The sequence below is a fragment of the Papio anubis genome, chromosome 4 (genome assembly GCF_008728515.1).
Source record: "Papio anubis isolate 15944 chromosome 4, Panubis1.0, whole genome shotgun sequence".
NCBI classification, from domain to species: domain Eukaryota; kingdom Metazoa; phylum Chordata; class Mammalia; order Primates; family Cercopithecidae; genus Papio; species Papio anubis.
In genome coordinates, this window is record NC_044979.1 from 74184338 (window position 1) to 74205401 (window position 21064).

General features: G+C 36.4%; 1 protein-coding gene across 18 annotated transcripts in view; it reads left to right on the forward strand.

The window, feature by feature from the left end:
• PPP1R9A (protein phosphatase 1 regulatory subunit 9A) overlaps window positions 1-21064 on the forward strand; it is a 386892-nt gene that overhangs the window by 292001 nt on the left and 73827 nt on the right. For 12 of the 18 annotated variants that reach the window (XM_017956944.3, XM_017956945.3, XM_009203380.4 and 9 more), the window contains exon 7: window positions 4255-4320. The exons of the other annotated variants lie outside the window; for them this stretch is intronic. In XM_017956944.3, the coding sequence (XP_017812433.3) occupies window positions 4255-4320 (66 nt within the window). The remainder of the gene's footprint in view (window positions 1-4254; window positions 4321-21064) is intronic. 18 annotated transcript variants of the gene reach the window in all.

Genomic DNA, 21064 nt, shown 5'->3' on the forward strand with positions numbered 1-21064 from the left:
TCCTCAAATATTTTGAACTTGTATCTTTCTTGGTTTTCAATTCTCTACATTAGTATTTTGTATTTTATCAAAGACACCAATTTGCTTTGACTGCAAGCTTTTTCTGAGATTGTAGAATCATTTTCTGCAGGTTTGATTTTTGCATCCTCACTGTGCTAGGATTTTTGGTCTTAGGTTCAGGGGAGTACAGTGACATCAAGTGGTGGAAGGTGACGTGGCCAGGCTTTCCAGTCTGTGTGCCTTGGTGTCTTTGGCCTGAAAGCACAGGGATTGGGCTAGATCACAAAATTCCTTCCAGCTTCTAATGTTCCATGAATGTGAAATAAGCCATCAAGTCTAACAAGCAGAGGGGGCAAACACGATAGTCACATTTTTAAGGCACTCCAAGTAAAACATCTAGATCACAGACCACACATTTTCTGCAGTTATTTTGAGGCACTGATCACATTCATTCCCAAAAGTTGATATAAGATTTAGCTTTTGCTTTTTCTTTTTTTTTTTTTTTTAGACACAGGGTCTTGCTGTCACCCAGGCTGGAGTGCTGTGGTGCAAACATAGCTCAATATATCCTCAAGCTCCTGGGCTAAAGCCAACCTTCTGCCTAGCCTCAGCCTCCTGAGTAGCTGGGACTATAGGCACACAGAACCACATCTTGCTAATGAAAAAAAAAAAATTTTTTTTTAAATAGATGAGATCTCACTTATGTCGTCCAGGCCTGTCTTGAACTCCTGGCCTCAAGCAATCCTCCTGCCTCAGCCTCCCAAAGTGCTAGGATTATAGGTGTGAGCCACCCCACCTGGCCCAGATTTTTCTTTAACTTGATAATTTGAATAGATGGAAAAAGAATATTTTTTACATGACATTTATACTTAGGAATGTATCACATCTTAAATGGCAGATTGCTTATAGATTTTTGTTTGTTTGTTTGCCTGCTTTTGTAAAGTAATCAGAGTTGTCACCTGAGCAGATATTGTCAGGGGCAAGGAAATTAAGTAAATATTTAGTGGCAGGCACTTTGCAAGGTGTCTTTCCTACATGATCTCATTTAATCTTTGATGCAGCCGGAAGAGACTTTCTTTTTTTTCCTAGAAATGCAGCAACTGAGGTTTCTTCTAGTGGTATGTCCAGTAGCTGGCAGAGTTGGAACTGGAATAAGATCTTGCTGGCTCAAAAGCCTGGACTCTTTGCAACACACTGTGCTGTTTTTCAGTAGAGTATACAGAACACTCCTGCTCTATTCAGACAGACACAGAATAACTGGGTAACAAAAGATGTTAAGAGAATTACTGTTTGGGGTGCTAGAGTTCAGGTTCTATGATTCTTTGTTTTGTATTTCTAATAATAGGGAAATCAAGTCTTTGGATAATTATTTTACTCTAACAGTCCGTAAGAATCATCTTCATAGAGTTTAAAGGGAAGAATAATTGAGTACTCAATTTTTTAAATTAGTTTAGCTTTGAGTTAAACTGTTTTTTCTTTCTGCAAGTTGTAGAAGTAAAAACAAGGTGCTTGCTATGTTACTCCAAGTAACTCACTTTATGGAAAAATGTCAAAGAGAATTTTCCTTTGTATCTCTTTCTCATCCTCCTCTGTGACTTGGGTTTTTTCCCTTTTTTGTATGTTACACACTGCCTCACCAAAAGATGCCCAGATAAAACCAACTGTTAATTTTTGTTATATAGGAGAGATGAAAGCTGTACAAATAGTGAAAATCCACTCCAATGTTAAAATTTCAAATTATCATTTGATTCAAATTCTTTTTTTTCTAATGCTAAGAAATTTTATTTATTTATTTATTTATTTATTTATTTATTTATTTATTTATTTTGAGACGGAGTCTCGCTCTGTCGCCCAGACTGGAGTGCAGTGGCCGGATCTCAGCTCAATGCAAGCTCCGCCTCCCGGGTTTACGCCATTCTCCTACCTCAGCCTCCCGAGTAGCTGGGACTACAGGCACCCGCCACCACGCCCAGCTAGTTTTTTTGTATATTTTTTAGTAGGGACAGGGTTTCACCGTGTTAGCCAGGATGGTGTCGATCTCCTGACCTCGTGATCTGCCTGCCTTGGCCTCCCAAAGTGCTGGGATTACAGGCTTGAGCCACTGCGCTCGGCCTAAAAAATATTATTAAATTGATTTGAGTGCTTTTTCCCCATTTTCTATGTACTCCCTGTCTTCCTTTGTGAACGAAGAATAAAATGCCCAAGAGGCATAAAGGAAATGAGAAGAACAAATATTGAATATATAATGAATAAATGCTCCTTGAATAATTGAGTTAATTTCATATATAATCCAACAATTTATTGATCGATATATCTTTGTTAAAATAAGCCCTGGATGTGTGTAATCAGTCACTTGGTTTTTTTACTTTTATGATTTATAGAATCATCTTGTGATTTCCAAGTTAGAGTTATTTTTATTTGACAGTATCCCTTGTGACATTCCCTGCACCAGTAAGGAAAACCTCCAATTAGATTCAGAGCAACCAAGTTCATCCAACTGATTTCCAGAGCCAGCTCTTAGATCAGCATTTTCTGCTGAAGGATAGATAGCTTCTGTTTTTCATCAAATCATCCAGTTGATTGTAACTTGGAACTTGTCACATTGACAGAGGGTATTTGCTTGCTTGCATTCACTACATGGAAAACATCACAATGGGAGAAATAGCTCCTGAAATTATAAACCTACAGTGGAGCTCTAAGAACTATATTGAGGAAGATTACCTTACAGTATATTGCGTATGCTTAGACATATCTGTTTCAATGCTTTAGGAAATTATAAGTCATACTCTAGTAGAATTTAAGCTATATAGATAATTTTCAAACTATTTAAATTTCTGCTTTTTCTGTTTTTTCTTCCTCTACATCTTTAGAAGGGTTTAGAATAAGCGAACAGCCAATTTTATTTTAATTTGCATCCCTGTTTTTGTTTACTCTCTGTTAAACATTCTGATTTAAAAAAAAAAATGTTAAAATGGCTCTGCTTAAAAGCTGTAGAATAAAAAGGAGGATCCTATTTAAGAAGAGGGAGATGAATATCTGAACAATTGAAAAATTTTAAATGTATATCTGAATATATCTGTGATTCATGATTTAATTTCTGTTTAATAGAAGTATTGATCACTTGGGTTTTTTTCTTTCTTTCTTTTCTAACAATCTGAAAGGTTGCCATGGAGGATTTCAGTAAATCCCTCAGACAGTCAGCACTATTTCATGACACTTGGGGGGTATGATAAATTTTTCTACTAGAATTTAACTTTTTAATTACATTTACTCTCTTGTCATACTCCACCACTATCAGTGTGTAGCCTTTTAGTAGTGAGATGATGTAATTATGGTATATATTTCGTGTAGCGTGTATATATTATGAGTATTTTTTATTTAAGAGCATTGTGCAGTTTGAAGTGCTGCAGGCTTAGAGGAAATACAGTATGAACTGGTGCTATATTCCATTTCTGAATTAGAAAATAAGTATGGTCATTGAAATTAAATTAAATTAAAATAAAGTATTGCACTGTAAAAATTATGATTATTTGGCTTCCTTAAATATTCTTTTAAGATATAATATTTATGACATTGTAAAGTCTTAGCTATAGATAGCATTTCAAAGTCTCCTTAGGCAGTAGTTCATAAGAAGGTTAATCATCACTCCAGAAACTGAAGCCCCTTCTTCTAAAATATAATTTAATCTTTCTTTCATAATTTGTTTTCATTACTGGAAATTAATATCATTATAAGAATGTTATAGCAACAATATTTTTTTAGAATCTTTTAAAGTATTAAATACAGTTTAGAGTAGCTGCCCACATGGGTATGGTTTTTTATTGCTTGTGTTGGCATGTAATAATTAGAGGAAAAATATAATGGAAGCTTTGGTTTGCATAAGTATTAAAAGGTATACAAGAATATAATATTTATGTTATAAAAAGTGTTAGAGGGATAACATTAAATTTGACTCATATTGTTTGCCATTCCTAGTTGGAAACAGCTTGTGTGTGTAAACAAGAGATTGCAATTATTATGGTTGGCCTTTTAATCATGTGAATACAATAATGTAAATAGACTTTTTACTGTATAATACTGAGAAACTAAGAGTGGGGGCATTTTTTACCAACATGCAGCAATATTGTCTTAGTACTTAACACTGTGTATAACAGTAAGCACTGGGACTCAGTGTTTTCCTATCCTTTATCATTTGGCTTTTCTCTTTGCAGTGGGGGTTAAGCCTTCTTTAATATTTTTTGTCAACCATTTTAGAACACTGTGGCTGAATTACAAGAAATGTCTGGCAACTGCAATAACAATAACAACTATTTTCTTAAGGTTTGTTTTTTGGTTGAAATTAATGCTTACCTGTACTTTCCTGCTTTATATGTAAAATTAAATATTCTTTGTGTCTTATTAACTATCTGTATGTTCTGAAGAACTTCTCTAGAGTGATGTGTTTTGTGCATTGAATAATAGTTTGAAAATAATCATAAAAAAACATTTAATTCTGAAACATAGCATATATTTTAGGTATAGCTTCTGCAATTTAGACTCATTTCTTAACATTTAGCCATGGATATTTTTAACCCCTAACACTTTAAATATCTTGTGATTGAAATTAAAGGGAAAAAACAAATGTCCAACAGCAGGTCTGTATGATGTTTATACAGTAATAATGTACATAGTGATTTATACTGTCTGTAAATCCAGTACTTTTTAAGAAACTAATCTTTTGATACAAAATTCTTGATTTTTCAAAACACTAGATTACATATATATTTAAATTATAGTAGCATTTAGTTGCATGATTTATATGGTAGACATATCAAAATATCTAAAATGATACTATACTTTAAATAATAAAATAATTCTCATTATGTTTAGTTGCTGTTAATATAGATAGAGGTGCTTAAAAATGGAGGTTGAGTGTATGTAAAAGGCAGGCTGACTTATGGCAATTAGAGGAGCCTGAAGAATAAAAGAAATATATTTAACAGCCTGTTCACAGACTCCAATTTGGTCTAATCTCTAAAATCATTAAATTTAATTACATCCTTTGGTTTATGATCCCCAAATCTATAGCAACGGTCATTGTCATTGAGGCCCAGAATCACAAAGTGCTTGGAAAACATTCTGTTTAAGACTCTATCCATATGTGCTCTGGCCTAAGTAGTGTATACGCACGCTTCACACACACACCACACACTCACCACACATGCCCACACACACACCACACACACACCACACATACCCATGCACACACACCACATATACCTACACACACACACACCACAATCACACCACACATACCCACACACACACACACCACACTCACGCCACACATACGCACACACACCACACATACCCACACACACCACACATACCCACACATACAGCACACACACATACACACACACCGACGCAACCACACCCACACCACACAAACCCACACACACACCACACACACGACACACACATTACACACACCACCCTCGCACACCACACATACCACAAATACACACCTCACACACCCCACACACACACACACACACAACACGCACATACCACACCCACACACACACCACACATACCCCCACACACACCATACACACCACACATACCCACACACATACCCACCACACATACACACCACACATACCCACGCAACCATACTTACACCACACATACCCACACACACACCACACACACGACAAACACACTACACACACCACCCTCACACACCACACATACCACAAATACACACCTCACACATGCACCACACACACCACACACACTCTGACCCCACAGGGTAGACATCCTCCTGTACTTGAAAGATTTTTCTCTAGAAATACTCTTCGTATATGGAGATGTTATTTTTTAATACACTGTGTACAGACAGAAAGATGGGTAAAGGGGAGATACAGGTTAGGATAGGAACCTTCATGTAAACAATGTCATCTTTTTGTAGCTCATTTTCTTTGATTTAAAAACACTATGATGCAAATGATTTGAATATATTTTCCTTCCCACTGCTACATTGTGATGTTATTTACTCATGAGCTAGATACGAAATACCAAATAAACTTTATCAAGTTCTTCCATGTAATTAAATTTCTCTGAAAGTGTAGACTTTGTACTCCCTAGAAACTATGCTAGAACAATTCAATATTACAATGATGAAACACAGTTTGCAGTGTTAAAGAGATGTCATAGAAACTAACACAAATGACAGTATTTTTCTGACTTTAAAAATGTATATATTAGTTGAATAATTTACCAAAACATTCTAAAATGCTAAAAAACACAGTGAGAGATGGATGCCTGGGAAACAGACTTACTTTCCCAGGAGCCATCGGGATCCCCTAGTTTTTCTATGCTTTTTGTTTCCTCTACCTTTTACGGTGTCTAGTACACTGACTCTGTTGCCCTTGTATGGCAACTTAATCCTGTTCACCTTTCAGGGTTCCATTTAAGTTTCATCTCCTTCACAAAGCATTGCTCGGCTAGTGGTACTGTGTGTATCTCTTTCTATCATTATTTATCCATAAATTCCCCCCATTAGCCTGTAATCTCTTCAATGACAGGTTTCAATGGACTTTTGCTTGCTACAACATTTTAAGTGTCTTGAGAGTCCATGAATTTGCAAGAAGACTGTATCTCTATCACACTAAACCACAATCTTCTTCATGTAAAACCAGAAAAAAATGAATGTGCATATTTTATCCCTTGAAAACCTTTGGGACTATCAAAATAGCAACTTGGTGACTCACAGTAACATGCCTTCTTTTTAGTCATAACTGAATAAACCTGCAATTGAAACAGAATAGTCAAAATGGCCTAAATTACAATACTGCATATATGTCCTTATCTCCTTCCCAATGTATTCACTTAGAAATAGCCTTAAATCGTAGAAACATATTTTCTGTCACAGAAATACGTTTCCATCTGCAATGAAAACTGAATGGTGACGTGGCCAAGGATTGAGATGTTAAAGCTGCTTTATCATGGAGTTTTGTCAGGCTTGATAAAGGCTTCATTTATTTTTAACTGATATTGAAGCTAGTAAGGATGTTAAAAACTCTAGTTGATTTTGGAAGTTTCAGTTCCTAAAGAGATTTTTTTAATGGATTTATTGAGATAAATTTGACATAGAGTGAAATGCACAGATCTTAAATGTATAATTTGATATGTTATCATTACATAGTCCCATTGAAATATCAACTTTAATGAGTAATAATTTACATCCAATAAAATGCACCAATTTTCAGTGTATTTAAGTTAATGGTTTGATGAGTAACCACCACCATAATCAAGATATAAGACATTTTTATTACCTCAAATAGTTAACTTATGGAACTTTGTAGTCACTCTCAGCCTGAGACAACTATTCAGTCTGCTTTTTGAAACTGTAAGTTAATTTCTCCAATTCTAGAATGTCATTAGAATAAAAGCACAACATATTCAATTCCAGAATGTCATTACAATAAAAGCAGAACATACTTAACTTTTCTTGAACTGCTTCTTTCACTCATCATAATGTCATAATTGTCGTTAATACTTAAATGTTATGATGATACTGTAATTGGTATTGCTTTGAGTTATAGTAGACAAAACCCAGGGTCCACCTGATATGGGATGCCTAATTAGGAAACTTCATCATAAAGCTGGAACCCCATGGACTACATCTTTCTGTAAAGTGAAAATAAATCTATCACTCCGGGGACTGCATGGATAATTGCCAGTGTCAAACCTTAGGTGCTGAGGGGAAGAGCCAAAAAATTTTTTTCTAAGAAATTATGATCACAAGTAGCCTTAATTTATGTTACTTTTCAGAAGAAAAAAAAAAAAGCATATCTTTCCTTGGGCATTCATTGTTACTCAAAGAAAATAAAGTTTCTAGAAATACGAGTTAACCATTTCAAGGTACAAAGTTCACAGGGAAATAAAGCACCATGAGTAACAAACAGCAGAAAATAGAAGAAAGGGAGGGAGGAAAAGAAAAGAAAGAGAAAGAAGAAAGAAAATAAATATAAGGTCAAAATCCTTTTATTATCAATTATGCCAAACTAGAACAAATATCTCCAGTTGCATATAACTTATTCCAGAAGACAGAAAAACAAAAGTAGTACAACTTGATACCAGGAATGCAGTAAAACTTTGAGAGTGTGAGATGTATGAAGTAATAAAACATAACCTTGGTACCAAAAGCTAACAACGATGACAAAGAAAACTTATAGGTCCATCCCATTCATAAAAACAATGCAAAAAAAGTCCTAAACAAAGTATTAGTAAACCATATGAAGCAACATATAAAAGAGATATCATAGCTAGAATGTCATTAGAATAAAAGCACAGCATACTCAATTCTAGAATGTCATTACAATAAAAGCAGAACATACTTAACATACTTGACTCACAGTAACATGCCTTCTTTTTAGTCATAACTGAATAAACCTGCAGTTGAAACAGAATAGTCAAAATGGCCTAAATTACAATACTGCATATATGTCCTTATCTCCTTCCCAATGTATTCACTTAGAAATAGCCTTAAATCTTAGAAATGTATTTTCTATCACACACCACACATACCACAAATACACACATACCTCACACACATACATGGAGCTGTCATCTCCCATGATAACAATGCCTTCTTCGGGAATACCACCTGAAGAACCTGCCTGAGGCTGTTTTACAGTTAGTCTATTTTTTTAGAAGGACTACACTCTAAAATAACAGTAAAAAGGGTGATAGATTTATTTTCACCTTACAGAAAGGTGTAGTCCATGGGGTTCCAACTTTATGGTGAAGTTTCCTAATTAAGCATCCCACATCAAGTGGACCCTGGGTTTTGTCTACTATAACTCAAAGTAATACCAATTACAGTATCATCATAACGATTAAGTATTAACAATAATTATGACATTATGATGAGTGAAAGAAGCAGTTCAAGAAAAGTGTGTTCTGCTTTTATTGTAATGACATTCTAGAATTATGTTGTGCTTTTATTCTAAAAAATTTATCATAAATTATGTAGATAATATATCATAACTAGGTTGGGTTTAGCCAGGAATGCAAGTATGGTTTAACATTGGAAAATCAGTCACTTTTTATATTTGACTTTGTACTGGAAGGCAAGTAAAAGAAATTAAAGAAATAAATTGTAAAGGAAGAAATGAAACTGTTATTCACATACGATGAGATTGTCCATTTAAAAAATCTCAAAAAGTACCTATAGATAAGTTATTAGAAGTAATATAAAGTTATAGTAACTTTGCTGAATACATAATTAATGTAAAATAAAACATATGTTTCAATATGTCTGCAAACCAGTAGAAAACATAATTTATAAGTTACCATTTACAAGCCTTCAAGACATAAATGATAGGGAAGACCTTCATAGAGAAAAATAAAATCATATAGAGTTATACTAAAGAAAGTTATAAAATAGGACAAGGAAACCTTGTTCATGGTTTGGAAGATTCAATACCTGTTGATTTGGTGCAATTCTTGTAAAAATAATTTCAAAAGATTTTTAAATAGAATTTGGTAAGCTATTACTAAAATATACATGAAAGGGCGATACACGAGAAATAACCATGGCATTTCACATGCTTTAACATGGAAATAAATATTATTAAACTTTAGTAAATTTATACTTTGAGACAAAAGAATGGGCAAGTTGGTCAAGGAGCCCAGAAACAGCACTTCAGATATACAAAAACCTGATTCATGACATAGATTACACTCTAGAAGAATTGAGAAATGTTTGGCTCTTCAATAAAGAGAATATAGTGAAGTTGAGCCCCCATATAATCCATACCCAAAATTCTGTCTCAAGTGGACTGACTACTCAAATGTGAAAAGCAAAAATATAAAACTTGGAAGATAGCGTAGAAGAATACCTTTATGACCTCAGTTTTTAGAAATGTTTCTTAAATGAGCCGCTGAGAAACCTGACTACATTAAACTTCTGTTCATCAAAAGAATACCGTTAAGAAAGTGAAAAGACAAACCAGAAGCTGGAATAAAATGTTTAAAAAATAAATAACTGAAAGTAAATTACAGTCACATGTTGCTTAATGGTGGGGATAAATTCCGAGAAACGTACTTTTAGGCAATTTCATCATCATGTGAACATTATAGACTGTACTTACACAAACCTAGATAGTATAGCCTACTACACACCTAGGCTAGATGTTACAGCCTGTTTCTCCTAGGCACAAAACCTGTACAGCATATTATTGTACTGAATACTGTAGGCAGTTTTAACACAATGGTATTTGTGTATCTAAACATGGAAAATGTACAGTAAGAATATGGTATAAAACATAAAAAATGGTACACCCATGGAGGCCACTTACCATGAATGATGCTTGCAGGACTGGAAGTTGCTCTGGCTGAGTCAGTGAGTAAGTGTGAACACTAGGACATTACACTATTGCAGACTTTATAAACACTATACATTTAAGCTACAATACGTTTATTTAAAAATATTTTCTTTCTTCAAAAATAAATTAACGTTAGCTTACTCTAACTTTTTTATTTTATAAACTTTTAGATTTTTAAAAACTTTTTGACTCTTTTGTAATAACACTTAGCTTAAAACACACTTTGTATAGCTGTACAAAAATACTTTACCTTTATTCAGTAAGCTTTTTCCTGTTTTTAATTTTTTACTTTTTAAATCTTCTTGTTAAAAACTAAGACGCAAACATACACATTAGCCTTGGCCTACACAAGGTCAGAATCATCAGTATCTTCTACCTCCATGTCTTGTGTAGCTGGTAGGTCTCAGGGGCAATAACATACATGGAGCTGTCATCTCCCATGATAACAATGCCTTCTTCTGGAATACCTCCTGAAGAACCTGCCTGAGACTGTTTTATAGTTAGTCTTTTTTTAATAAGTAGAAGCACTACACTCTAAAATAACAGTAAAAAGCATACTAAATGCATAAACCACTAACAAAGCTGTTTATTATCAAGTATCATGTACCGTGCAAAATTGTATGCACTATACTTTTATAAAACTGGCCGCACAGTAGGTTTGTTTACACTAGTATCACTACAAACGTGAGTAATGTATTGTGCTATGACATTATGACAGCTTTTCAGCTCCATTATAATCTTATGGGACCACTGTCATATGTAAGGTCCAGCACTGACCAAAATGTCATTATATGGCACATGACTGTATAGAAAAAGTACTTCTATGAGGCAGTAAGGAAAGACTGCAATGGGCCATTGGCTTGAACCGGTATGTCTCAGAAGAGGAAATCTCCATACCAGATGATGTCCAAATATATTAGCAATCAGCAAGTGAAAATTAAAACCCAAAATAAAATACTACTTTATACCCACTGAATTGATTTAAATCAGATATTTTAAGTTTTAGTGAGGATGTGGAGTAAGGGAAACTCTTATTCTCTGCACGTAGGAAAATAAATAAGCCCAACCATTTTGAAAAACAATTTGGCATTATCTAACAAAGTTGACTCAACAATTTTATTTTTTGTAAACCACCCTAGTAAAATTCATATACATTAGCTATAAGACATGTATAATATTGTTCTTGTAGTAGTAACAAAATTTGAGTATATCTGACATCTCTATCAACAAGAGAATGGATAAATATATTATTGTATAGTCATAAAATGAAATTATATGTTGATTCAGCAACTCACAACAACTGCTGGAATCTTAGGAGCACAGGATTAAAAGCAAAAAAGCACAGAAAAATACACACAATATTATTCCATTTATATAAAGCATAAAATCATGTCAAAATAACACATTGTTTGGATATAAAAATATAGCAAAACTAAAAAAAAAAAAACTCAAAATGATAAAATTCAGCAGAATTACTCCAGAAGAGTAAGTAACTGAAATGGAATCAAGGAGGCACATACAGAGGACTTCAATGAAAATGAGTTGTTCTGTTCCTTTTCCTGAAATAAGTTGTTAGTTTATTCATGGTGGTTATATAATTATTCATTATGTTTTAAATTTATTTCTTGAATAGGCTTTATGTCAACTCAGTATTTAATATAATTCAAAAGCTGCCAAGTATAATATATTTTGCAGTTATGTGATTATGTGGATATAAAATGAATAGGACATAGTTCCTGCACTCTGAGGACTTATAAAATGGCTTAAAACTTTGTGTCTTCAACTTGCTTCAGTATGAGAATATCATGCTACTTCTTTAAAAATACAGATTTATCCACCCAGCCTCAGACCTACTGAATCTGAATATGGCTTGCAAGGATATCACCTGGGATGTTTGTGGGAAGCGGTTAGACACAATCAGTACTGGAGTGATCCAGTGTAAAGATGTGCCAGGAATCTTGCAGTAAAGATCTTTGAGTCCTGGCATTGCAGGCACTTTGCAAGACGGAATGGCTGCCACAAATCATGAGACAGCCATGTGAGGAAAGGACTAGAATTTTTCTCCCTGGAAGGAGATTTTAAGATTGAGACTATGTTTATCATTAATCTATGTAATAGCATAATCCATGTAATACCACTAGTGACATTTTTGTTGATTTTACTTTTTTTTTTGTACCTTAAATTCTGTAACTGTAATTTCTGGTTCTATTTGATGATCTGATAGCATTTTTGCAATTATATGAATCAGTCTTTATGTAAACACCTTATTTTTCAAGATTCAATTACTTGTACAATTATAGAATTACTACAATAATGATAACATGTCTCTTCAGTCACTCATAGCTGTCCTCTTCTGTAGAGGAAAATTCAGGGAAATACAAATCTCTTAGTCTCTTCCCAAAGTTCTACTGGCATCAGAATAAGTGCTTCATTGTTCTCTTGGCAAGTAAAATGAAACTCAGGGAAGACTGCCAGTTTGAATTTGCAGTGTGACATTTGAATTATAGAGGTCTACTTTGGTCTGTCGACCGTTTAGTTCAGGATCTCTGGCAAAAAGAGATCACTGGTTCCTTCCTCCTATAGAATATATTTATCAGGGACTTAATTAAAAACAATAGCATTTCTCTCTTTATAAGTAGGTAAATGTATTAAATGGAATTGAATTAAGAATATTAAGACATGGAGAATATATTTTATATTCACAAGCAGCTTATTTTGCTGTGAAAATAGTTAATATATGTAGTAAAAAATTTAAATCCTTTTCAAGGCAACCTGTCAAAAGATCCAATAACCATAGTGTAAAAGAATCATCACAATGTTAAGGCATACAAAATAAAAGTGGATTTGATATTTCTGCTTTCTATTTTTATTTGCAAAGAGGTTTTTGTTTTGTTTATTTTCTGTAGCACAAGCAGCTGTGGCAATAAAGGGTGTGTTCAATTTTTTTTTTTTTTCTTTTTGAGACGGAGTCTTGCTCTGTTGCCCAGGCTGGAGTGCAGTGGCATGATCTCAGCTCACTGCAACTTCCACCTCCCGGGTTTGAGCAATTCTCCTGCCTCAGCCTCTTGAGTAGCTTGGACTACAGGCACATGCCACCATGCCCAGCTAGTTTTGTATTTTTAGTAGAGATGGGGTTTCACCATGTTGGTCAGAATGGTCTCGATCTCCTGACCTCATGATCCACCCTCCTTGGCCTCCCAAAGTATTGGGATTACAGGCATGAGCCACCGTGACCGGCCCAAAAATGTTTTTAAAAAAAACGCAGCCTATCGCAGAGCAGAGTATACAGAAACAAATCATAGCTAGAAAGTATTTTAAAAGGTAATTACTTTAAAAAGTAATTGCGGGTTTTTGCCATTGAATGTAATGGCATTAGTTTGCACCACCTAATATAACAATAGTGTTCAATCTTTCTAAAATCAACTGAATTTCTTGACATTTTTACCCCCCTGAGGGCCTCATCTAACTGTATAGACTTTTTTTTCCATTAAATAATTGTTGGGAAACAGTTCTCCATGGGCCTGTCACAATTCTGAGACACTGACTGCCCTATGTTCTGGACTACCTTTTCAAGTGTTTGTGTTTGTGGACTTGAACAGCCTTGGAAGATAGTTTTCCCTTTAGAGCAAAGGGCAGTAATATTTACTGCTGATTATGAAAGATTCTGGTTACATAGCTCTGGGTTCTTCTGACTTGTCTACCTGTGCAGGAATCATCTGACCTTCTACTCATTACCCTTTGGAAATTGTGGCTTGAGGAGCCAGTCCAAAAATGGTAATACAGCTGTTCTCCCTTATCTGCAATTTTGCATGTGAGGGTTTCAGTTACCCACAGTACAGTACAATAAGATGTTTTGAGAGAAAGAGACCATGTTAACATAGCTTTTATTATAATATGTTGTTATAATTGTTCTATTTTATTATTAGTTAATAGAGTATATAGAATGTACTGTGCCTAATTTATAAATTGAACTTCATCATAGGTATGTATGTATAGGAAAAAGCATAGTATATAATAGGGCTCAATACTATCTGAAGTTTCAGCCATCCATTGAGGGGCCTTGGATTTATCCTTTGTGGATAAGGGGAAACTACTGTAGTCTGTTTCAACTAGTTCAAAGACCCATCCTGGGTTAGAAGAAGGATCTGACCCCACACCTATACTGAGCATGAATTGAAGAAATTTCACTCACTGGGGAGATGATGAGGCAGGGTGTGTAGTGCTAGATAAGGAGGAATAGCAACAGTTAGGCTGCTTTTTGACTCAACCCTCTTACAGTCTGTCATGTCTATCATGCCAAGTTTAGATTCATTCTGATGATAAAAGGTGTCACAGTGTTCTTTGCTGTGGGTCCTGGCTATTACAAGGGAATATTGTTCCTATTGGGGAGATTTCTCTGAGATACATAAACTCCTATGGGAAACCTAGTGAGTACTTGCACCCTAACTGCCTTGCATTGAACCTATAATGCTGATGAAGGTAACTCACCGGAGAATGTGAAACTGTCCCAAGACAGTCTAGATAAATTCTTACAGTCAGCCTTATCATCCTGGAAAACTCCCGTGTCCTTTTATGTTGAAACCAGGTTTAAAGAGATGTTATCATGATAACAGGGCAGTGAATGTCCCAGATGAAGATGGACTGTATAATAGAATTTTTGCTATAGAAGTCAAGGTTATGATTACTGAGTCAAAGACTCCTCAAAACTAAGTAGATGGTGTCAGTAATTATGAGCAGCCTTATAGAGTGCCTCAGGTGGACTATAAACGTTGGAAGTTAGGTTAAAGCAGGAGTAAACACTGCACTGCTCAGAACTGAATGTGCCTGTGACTGCCACAGAGCTCTTCTCTGCTTCCACACCTCTTGATGCCTTCCTGCTCTACCCTGATTCAGTTGCTTTGGGCTGAAATCTCTTTGCCCTCTAGAGAGACCAAATTTTTTAAAAACCCCTTGAATATAATGGAGAACTTTGGAGGGGGAAACACTTGAACTTTATCATTCTGTTCTGTTGATACTGTGGTTCACCTATTTCACCTAGTGCCACTGTGAGAAGGATACCCAAATTCAGCTGATATAATGGGTTCACAGTGGGAAGGTAAGCTAAAATAGCCTTGAGGATGGCACCCTTTGTGGGCAAATAAAATGTAATGGTGTCATGGTTTCCACTGCTAAATGTGTAATGGAATTGATGTGTTACATGCGTGAACTTCTTGTCACATTAGTGTCCATGGGGATTTTCCCATTCAGAGATTGCCACATGTAGAGCGATAACAGTGGATCATGTATATCACCTTCCCTGTTTTCTCTCAGGTGGCCCAGCAGAAACAAGATAGCATCTTAGGAGGAGAAAAGGAATTCACAGCTTATTTAGACACTTAATGGATTTGGAGTAGTGGCTCATGCTTGTAATCCCAGCTGTGAGGCCAAGGCGGGAGGATCACTTGAGGTCGGGAGTTTGAGACCAGCCTGGCCAACATGGTGAACCCCCCTCTACTAAAAATACAAAAATTAGCTGGGTGTGGTGGTGCACGTCTGTAATCCCAGCTACTCGGGAGGCGAGGCAGGAGAATCACTTGAGCCCAGGAGGTGGAGGTTGCAGTGAGCCGAGATAGTGCCATTGTATTCCAGCCTGGGTGACAGAATGAGACTGTCTCAAAAATAATAATAAAATAATAAAAATATTTGGCTGCCAGGATTCTCAGGCCATTTCCCAACTCAACAATATCACATGCTTGATCAGTCATTGAACACACCTCTTTTTTTTTTAAGTGGTTATGAATTTGCTACTAAGCTCTTATTGAAATTGAATATGAAGAAATAGGAACGCATTTACACTGTTGGTGGGAGTGTAAACTAGTTCAACCATTGTGGAAGACAGTGTGGAGATTCCTCAAGGATCTAGAACCAGAAATACCATTTGACCCAGCAATCCCATTACTGGATATATACCGAAAGGATTGTAAGTCATTCTACTATAAAGACACATGCACATGTATGTTTATTGCAGCACTATTCACAATAGCAAAGACTTGGAACCAACCCAAATGCCCATCAATGATAGACTGGATTAAGAAAATGTGGCACATATATACCATGGAATACTATGCAGTCATAAAAAGGATGAGTTAATGTCCTTTGCAAGGACGTGGTTGAAGCTGGAAACCATCATTCTCAGCAAATTAACACAGGAACAGAAAACCAAACACTGCATGTTCTCACTCATAAGTGGGAGTTGATCAGTGAGAACACACGGACACAGGGAGGGGAACATCACACACTGGGGCCTGTCAGGGGGTGGAGCGCTAGAGGAAGGATAGCATTAGGAGAAATGCCTAATGTAGATGACAGGTTGATGGGTGCAGCAAACCACCATGGCACATGCATACCTATGTGACAAACCTGCAAGTTCTGCACATGTATCCCGGAACTTAAAGTATATTTTTAAAAACACATTTAAAAAATGATAAAAAGAAATTGAATGTCTGACCCATGGACAGACAATACCTCTGGCCTGATATTCTCAGTTTGAGATGGGTCAACTTGAACTCATGACCAACAAGATTGGAAGGGTTCAACACACATTGTTTGTCAAATAGAAATGACAGATTCCAGAAAGCTGCCAGGCTGGCTACAAGTGGTAGCTTTCTGTTTGATTAAAACTTTGTCTCTCTGCCTCCTGAAATGGGGAGTTTGACTTGGTGATGTCTTCAATTCATAGACTTTCTTTAAATCCCTGGTATTGGTTCACTGATGGTTCTGCGAAGTTGTCCAATGTTGTCTTCTGGTTTTTCAATCTCAGCACTAGTTATGCAGACCCCAAAATGGACATGGTCACTCTGCTCAACAGGCAGCACACAAGTCCATTTATCTCTCTGGCCAATACTCCCCTTGATGAAGCTTGTTATATTTTTACTAACTGTGGGTCTATTACAACTGATTTGTTGGGTCTGCCACTCCTAAAATTACAGACTGACATATTGAAGTTTGGGATATATAGGGTTGGGAGTGGTGGCTCACACCTGTAATTCCAATACTTTGGGAGGTTGAGGTGGGAGGATAACTTGAGGCCAGGAGTTCAAGAGCAGCCTGGGCAACATAGCAAGACCTGTCTCTAAAAAAATAATTTTGTAAAAACCTGGCATGGCAGTGCTGCATGCCTGTAGTCCCGACTACATGGGAAGCTGAGGTGGGAAGATCACTTGAACCCAGGAGTTTGAAGCTGCAGTGAGCTATGATTGCGCCATTGCACTGCAGCCTGGGTGACAGAGTAAGTCCCTGTCTCTACTCAGTCAATTAAAAAAAAGTTTGGGATAGCAAACAGTGGAAGCAAATTGTGGCAACTGGTCACATTCTTTGAACTTCTCATGTAGCTGCACCTTAGAGGTATTTTTATATATTTAAATGTATTTAAAGAAAGGCTTTTAAAAATAGAATCAGAATCTGCAGTTTAATAGGATCTCCAGGTGATTCTTTTACAAACATTTTTATTGATGCATAAGATATATATCTTTTCAGGGTACTTGTGACAATTTAATATATTCATTTAATTTGTAAAGATCAAATTCGTTTACTTGGGATATCCATCACCAAAGAAAGACCTTTGTAAGAAATCTTTTCTTTAAAAAAAAAAAAAAATCTTTTCTTTAGGATATTTTAAAGAATTTAAAAATATATATATATGTATTTAAAGAAAGACCACCATTAGATCATGTAGCCTTCAGATGATTATAGAGATCCCTCCAAAATGAGGCTACTCTTAGTTACTAAAGGGAGCTTTCCTGAGGGATAACTAATTTATTATTTGTATGAGCCCTACAGGCAATTGTCCTTATGATTAAAGTCATTTAATCAGATAAGGTCTTATGAAAATTGTTCCTGATTTTAGGTAATGTGATTATTGGTACTACCTCAGTCTTGGAAGGCAGTCATGTCAGCCTCAACCTTTTGGTCAGGGTTTTTCTGGACAGTAGAATTGCTCTAACCCCTAGACTTCCTCCTTGTATGCCAAGGTTTGAGTCTATGTAATTATTGATCCTGCTGTACCTGGTTTAATACCTTAGGCCAAGTGGAAAGATCAATACAGAAGCTTAAGGAGAAAGTCCTGGGTTTCTAAGGTATATCCTGATGGTTTATGGGATTTCTTTAACCAGTTGGGTCTGGGAGCCTAGGGAATATAGTTGTTATCAATGCTGCAAGTTAGACTAATTCTGCTGCTTGGAATCCTGTTGATAGCAGTATTAGTCATATGCGCTGAGACAGACTGAATGGCTTTGGTCCTAGCCACTCTTGATCACATTGATCAGTGTGGCCAAGGGAATGCCATGCTCGGGGAAAATTCACCCCAAGCCAAGACTGTGTAGAAATGAGGGTGGACGCTGTTTGGAGACAGTTCCTCCATGGGTTCTCCCTTCTCTGCTTTGTTTTTTGAGCAGCAGCAGCAACAGCAGCCTATGTTTCAAATTATCTTTCCAATGATGTTGGTATCATTGGGAGATAGTATATCCCTTTAGGGCAGTGACAGGTTTGTTTGTCACTCATTATTTAAAAATTTGAATTTCCTAAGGGCAGAATTCTTAATAAGATTTTATTGGTTATACTATTTTTCTTTTTCTTTCTTTCTTTCTTTTTTTTTTTTTTTTTTTTTGGAGACAGAGTTTTGCTCTGTTGCCCAGACTGGAGCACACTGATGCAATCTTGGCTGACTGCAACTTCTGCCTTATGGGTTCAAGCGTTTCTCGTGCCTCAGCCTCCCGAGTAGCTGGGATTACAGGCTAGTGCCACCATTCCCAGCTGATTTTGTATTTTGTTTGTTTTAGTAGAAACAAGGTTTCACCATGTTGGTCAGGCTGGTCTCAAACTCCTGACCTCAAGTGATCCACCCATCTCAGCCTTCCAAAGTGTTGGGTAAGCCTCCACGCTCAGCCTGGTTATACGTTCTGCTTCATTTTTAAACCACATTCTTCTGGCAGTTCCCTGGATTTGAACTCTGTTTAGAAGCCATTTCTTAATTTTAGACTTAATTTTAAGACTTCGAAAACCATCAAGTTTCTGTTTAAACAGAAAGAATTCATTTCTGTTTAATACTCTCAACTGAACTCTATTCTTTTTACATTTTACTATAAGCAGCAAGAAGAAATCAGGCAGCACCTTCACCACTGTGTTTAGAACTCTACTTAGCCAGATCACCCTGTTCACAAGGAACACTTCCTACTTTCTCATTAGAGAAGGTGATAATGTTGCTAAGCTTTGTGTCACTACATAACAAGCACGATCCCTTCCAGTTTCCACTCACAATCTGCAATGCAATTTAGGCTTGCTCCAGTACACTCTTCAGAATCCTTCTAGCCTTTGCCCACTCCCTGTTTCCAAGCCACTTCTCTGTTTTTTTTTCTGTATTTGTTTTGGCAGCATCCCTCTTCTATTTGCTGCATTACAAATTATCACCAAAACTTCGCAACTTAAAACAAGACATATTTGTACATTACCATGTCTGTGGGTCAATTTAGCTGGATGCCTCTGACTCAGAATCTCTCGCAAGGCTGTAAGTAAGGTGTTAGCCAGAGCTGTGGTCATCCAAATGCTCCACTGGGAGAGGATGTGCATCCATGCTCACTCACAACTGTTGGCAGGACTGAGAAGACCCACTTCCAGACTCCCTCATGTGACTTGGCAGGCCTCAGGTCCTCACTGGCTGTTGGCCAGAAACATCAGCTCCTTGGGATGTGGGCTTCTCCCTGCTCATAACATTGCAACTTCCTTCCCAATAGTGAGGGCTGAGAGAGAGAGAGAGCGCAAGAGGACAAAAGAGACACAAATCATAGTCTTTTTTTTTCACCTAATCTGAGAAGTGGCATTCCATTACTTTTGTTGTATTCTGGTTGTTAGAAATCAGTCGTTCAGCCCTCACTCAGTGGGAAGGGAGTATACAAGGGCATGAACACCCAGAAAGCACGGTCACTGGGGTCATTTTGGAGTCTGCCTCCTGTAGTAGGAAACACGGCTTCCAGAGGATACTTTCTAAAAGGAAGGGGATAAAAACTGAAGAATGGATTTGAGTTGTTAGAAAAGATTTTATTGGCAAGTAATGATTTTTTTGGTCAAAATTTTAGGAAGAATAATTTTTCAGCAATATTACCAATGACCTCACAAGCTGAGAGCCTGAAGGCAAGGAACACAGAGGCCATGTGAGTAATCTAGAGAAGGATTTTAGATGTTTCTTGACTTGGTGAGTAGACAGTGAGAATGGAGTGGAAAATCAGGAAATACTCCAATAACAAAAGATTGACAAGAAAATTTTGAATGAGTTGATAATTGGGAGAAAAAATAAATATATATGCTGGGCCAGGCATCATGTTGGATATTTTGCATATTTCATTTCTTTGAATCCTCTCAATATCCTATGAGATTGGTATCTTTTACACCGTTTTATAGAAGAGACCACAAAAGATACAAACTAAATGAACTTGCTCACTGTTATGCAACTGCAACATTAGGATTTTTCTCTCTTCTGGCCCTCATCTCTCCAACCCCGAATGCTTTTTTTGTTGCATTAGTTTATGGTGTTGTTCTGGAGAAATAAGGGATGGTGAAAACAATCATAATCATAATGTCATGCAGTCATTTAGCATATTCTAGGCACTGTGGTTAACTCTTTCATATCACCACAATGAATTCTCATAACAACCTCT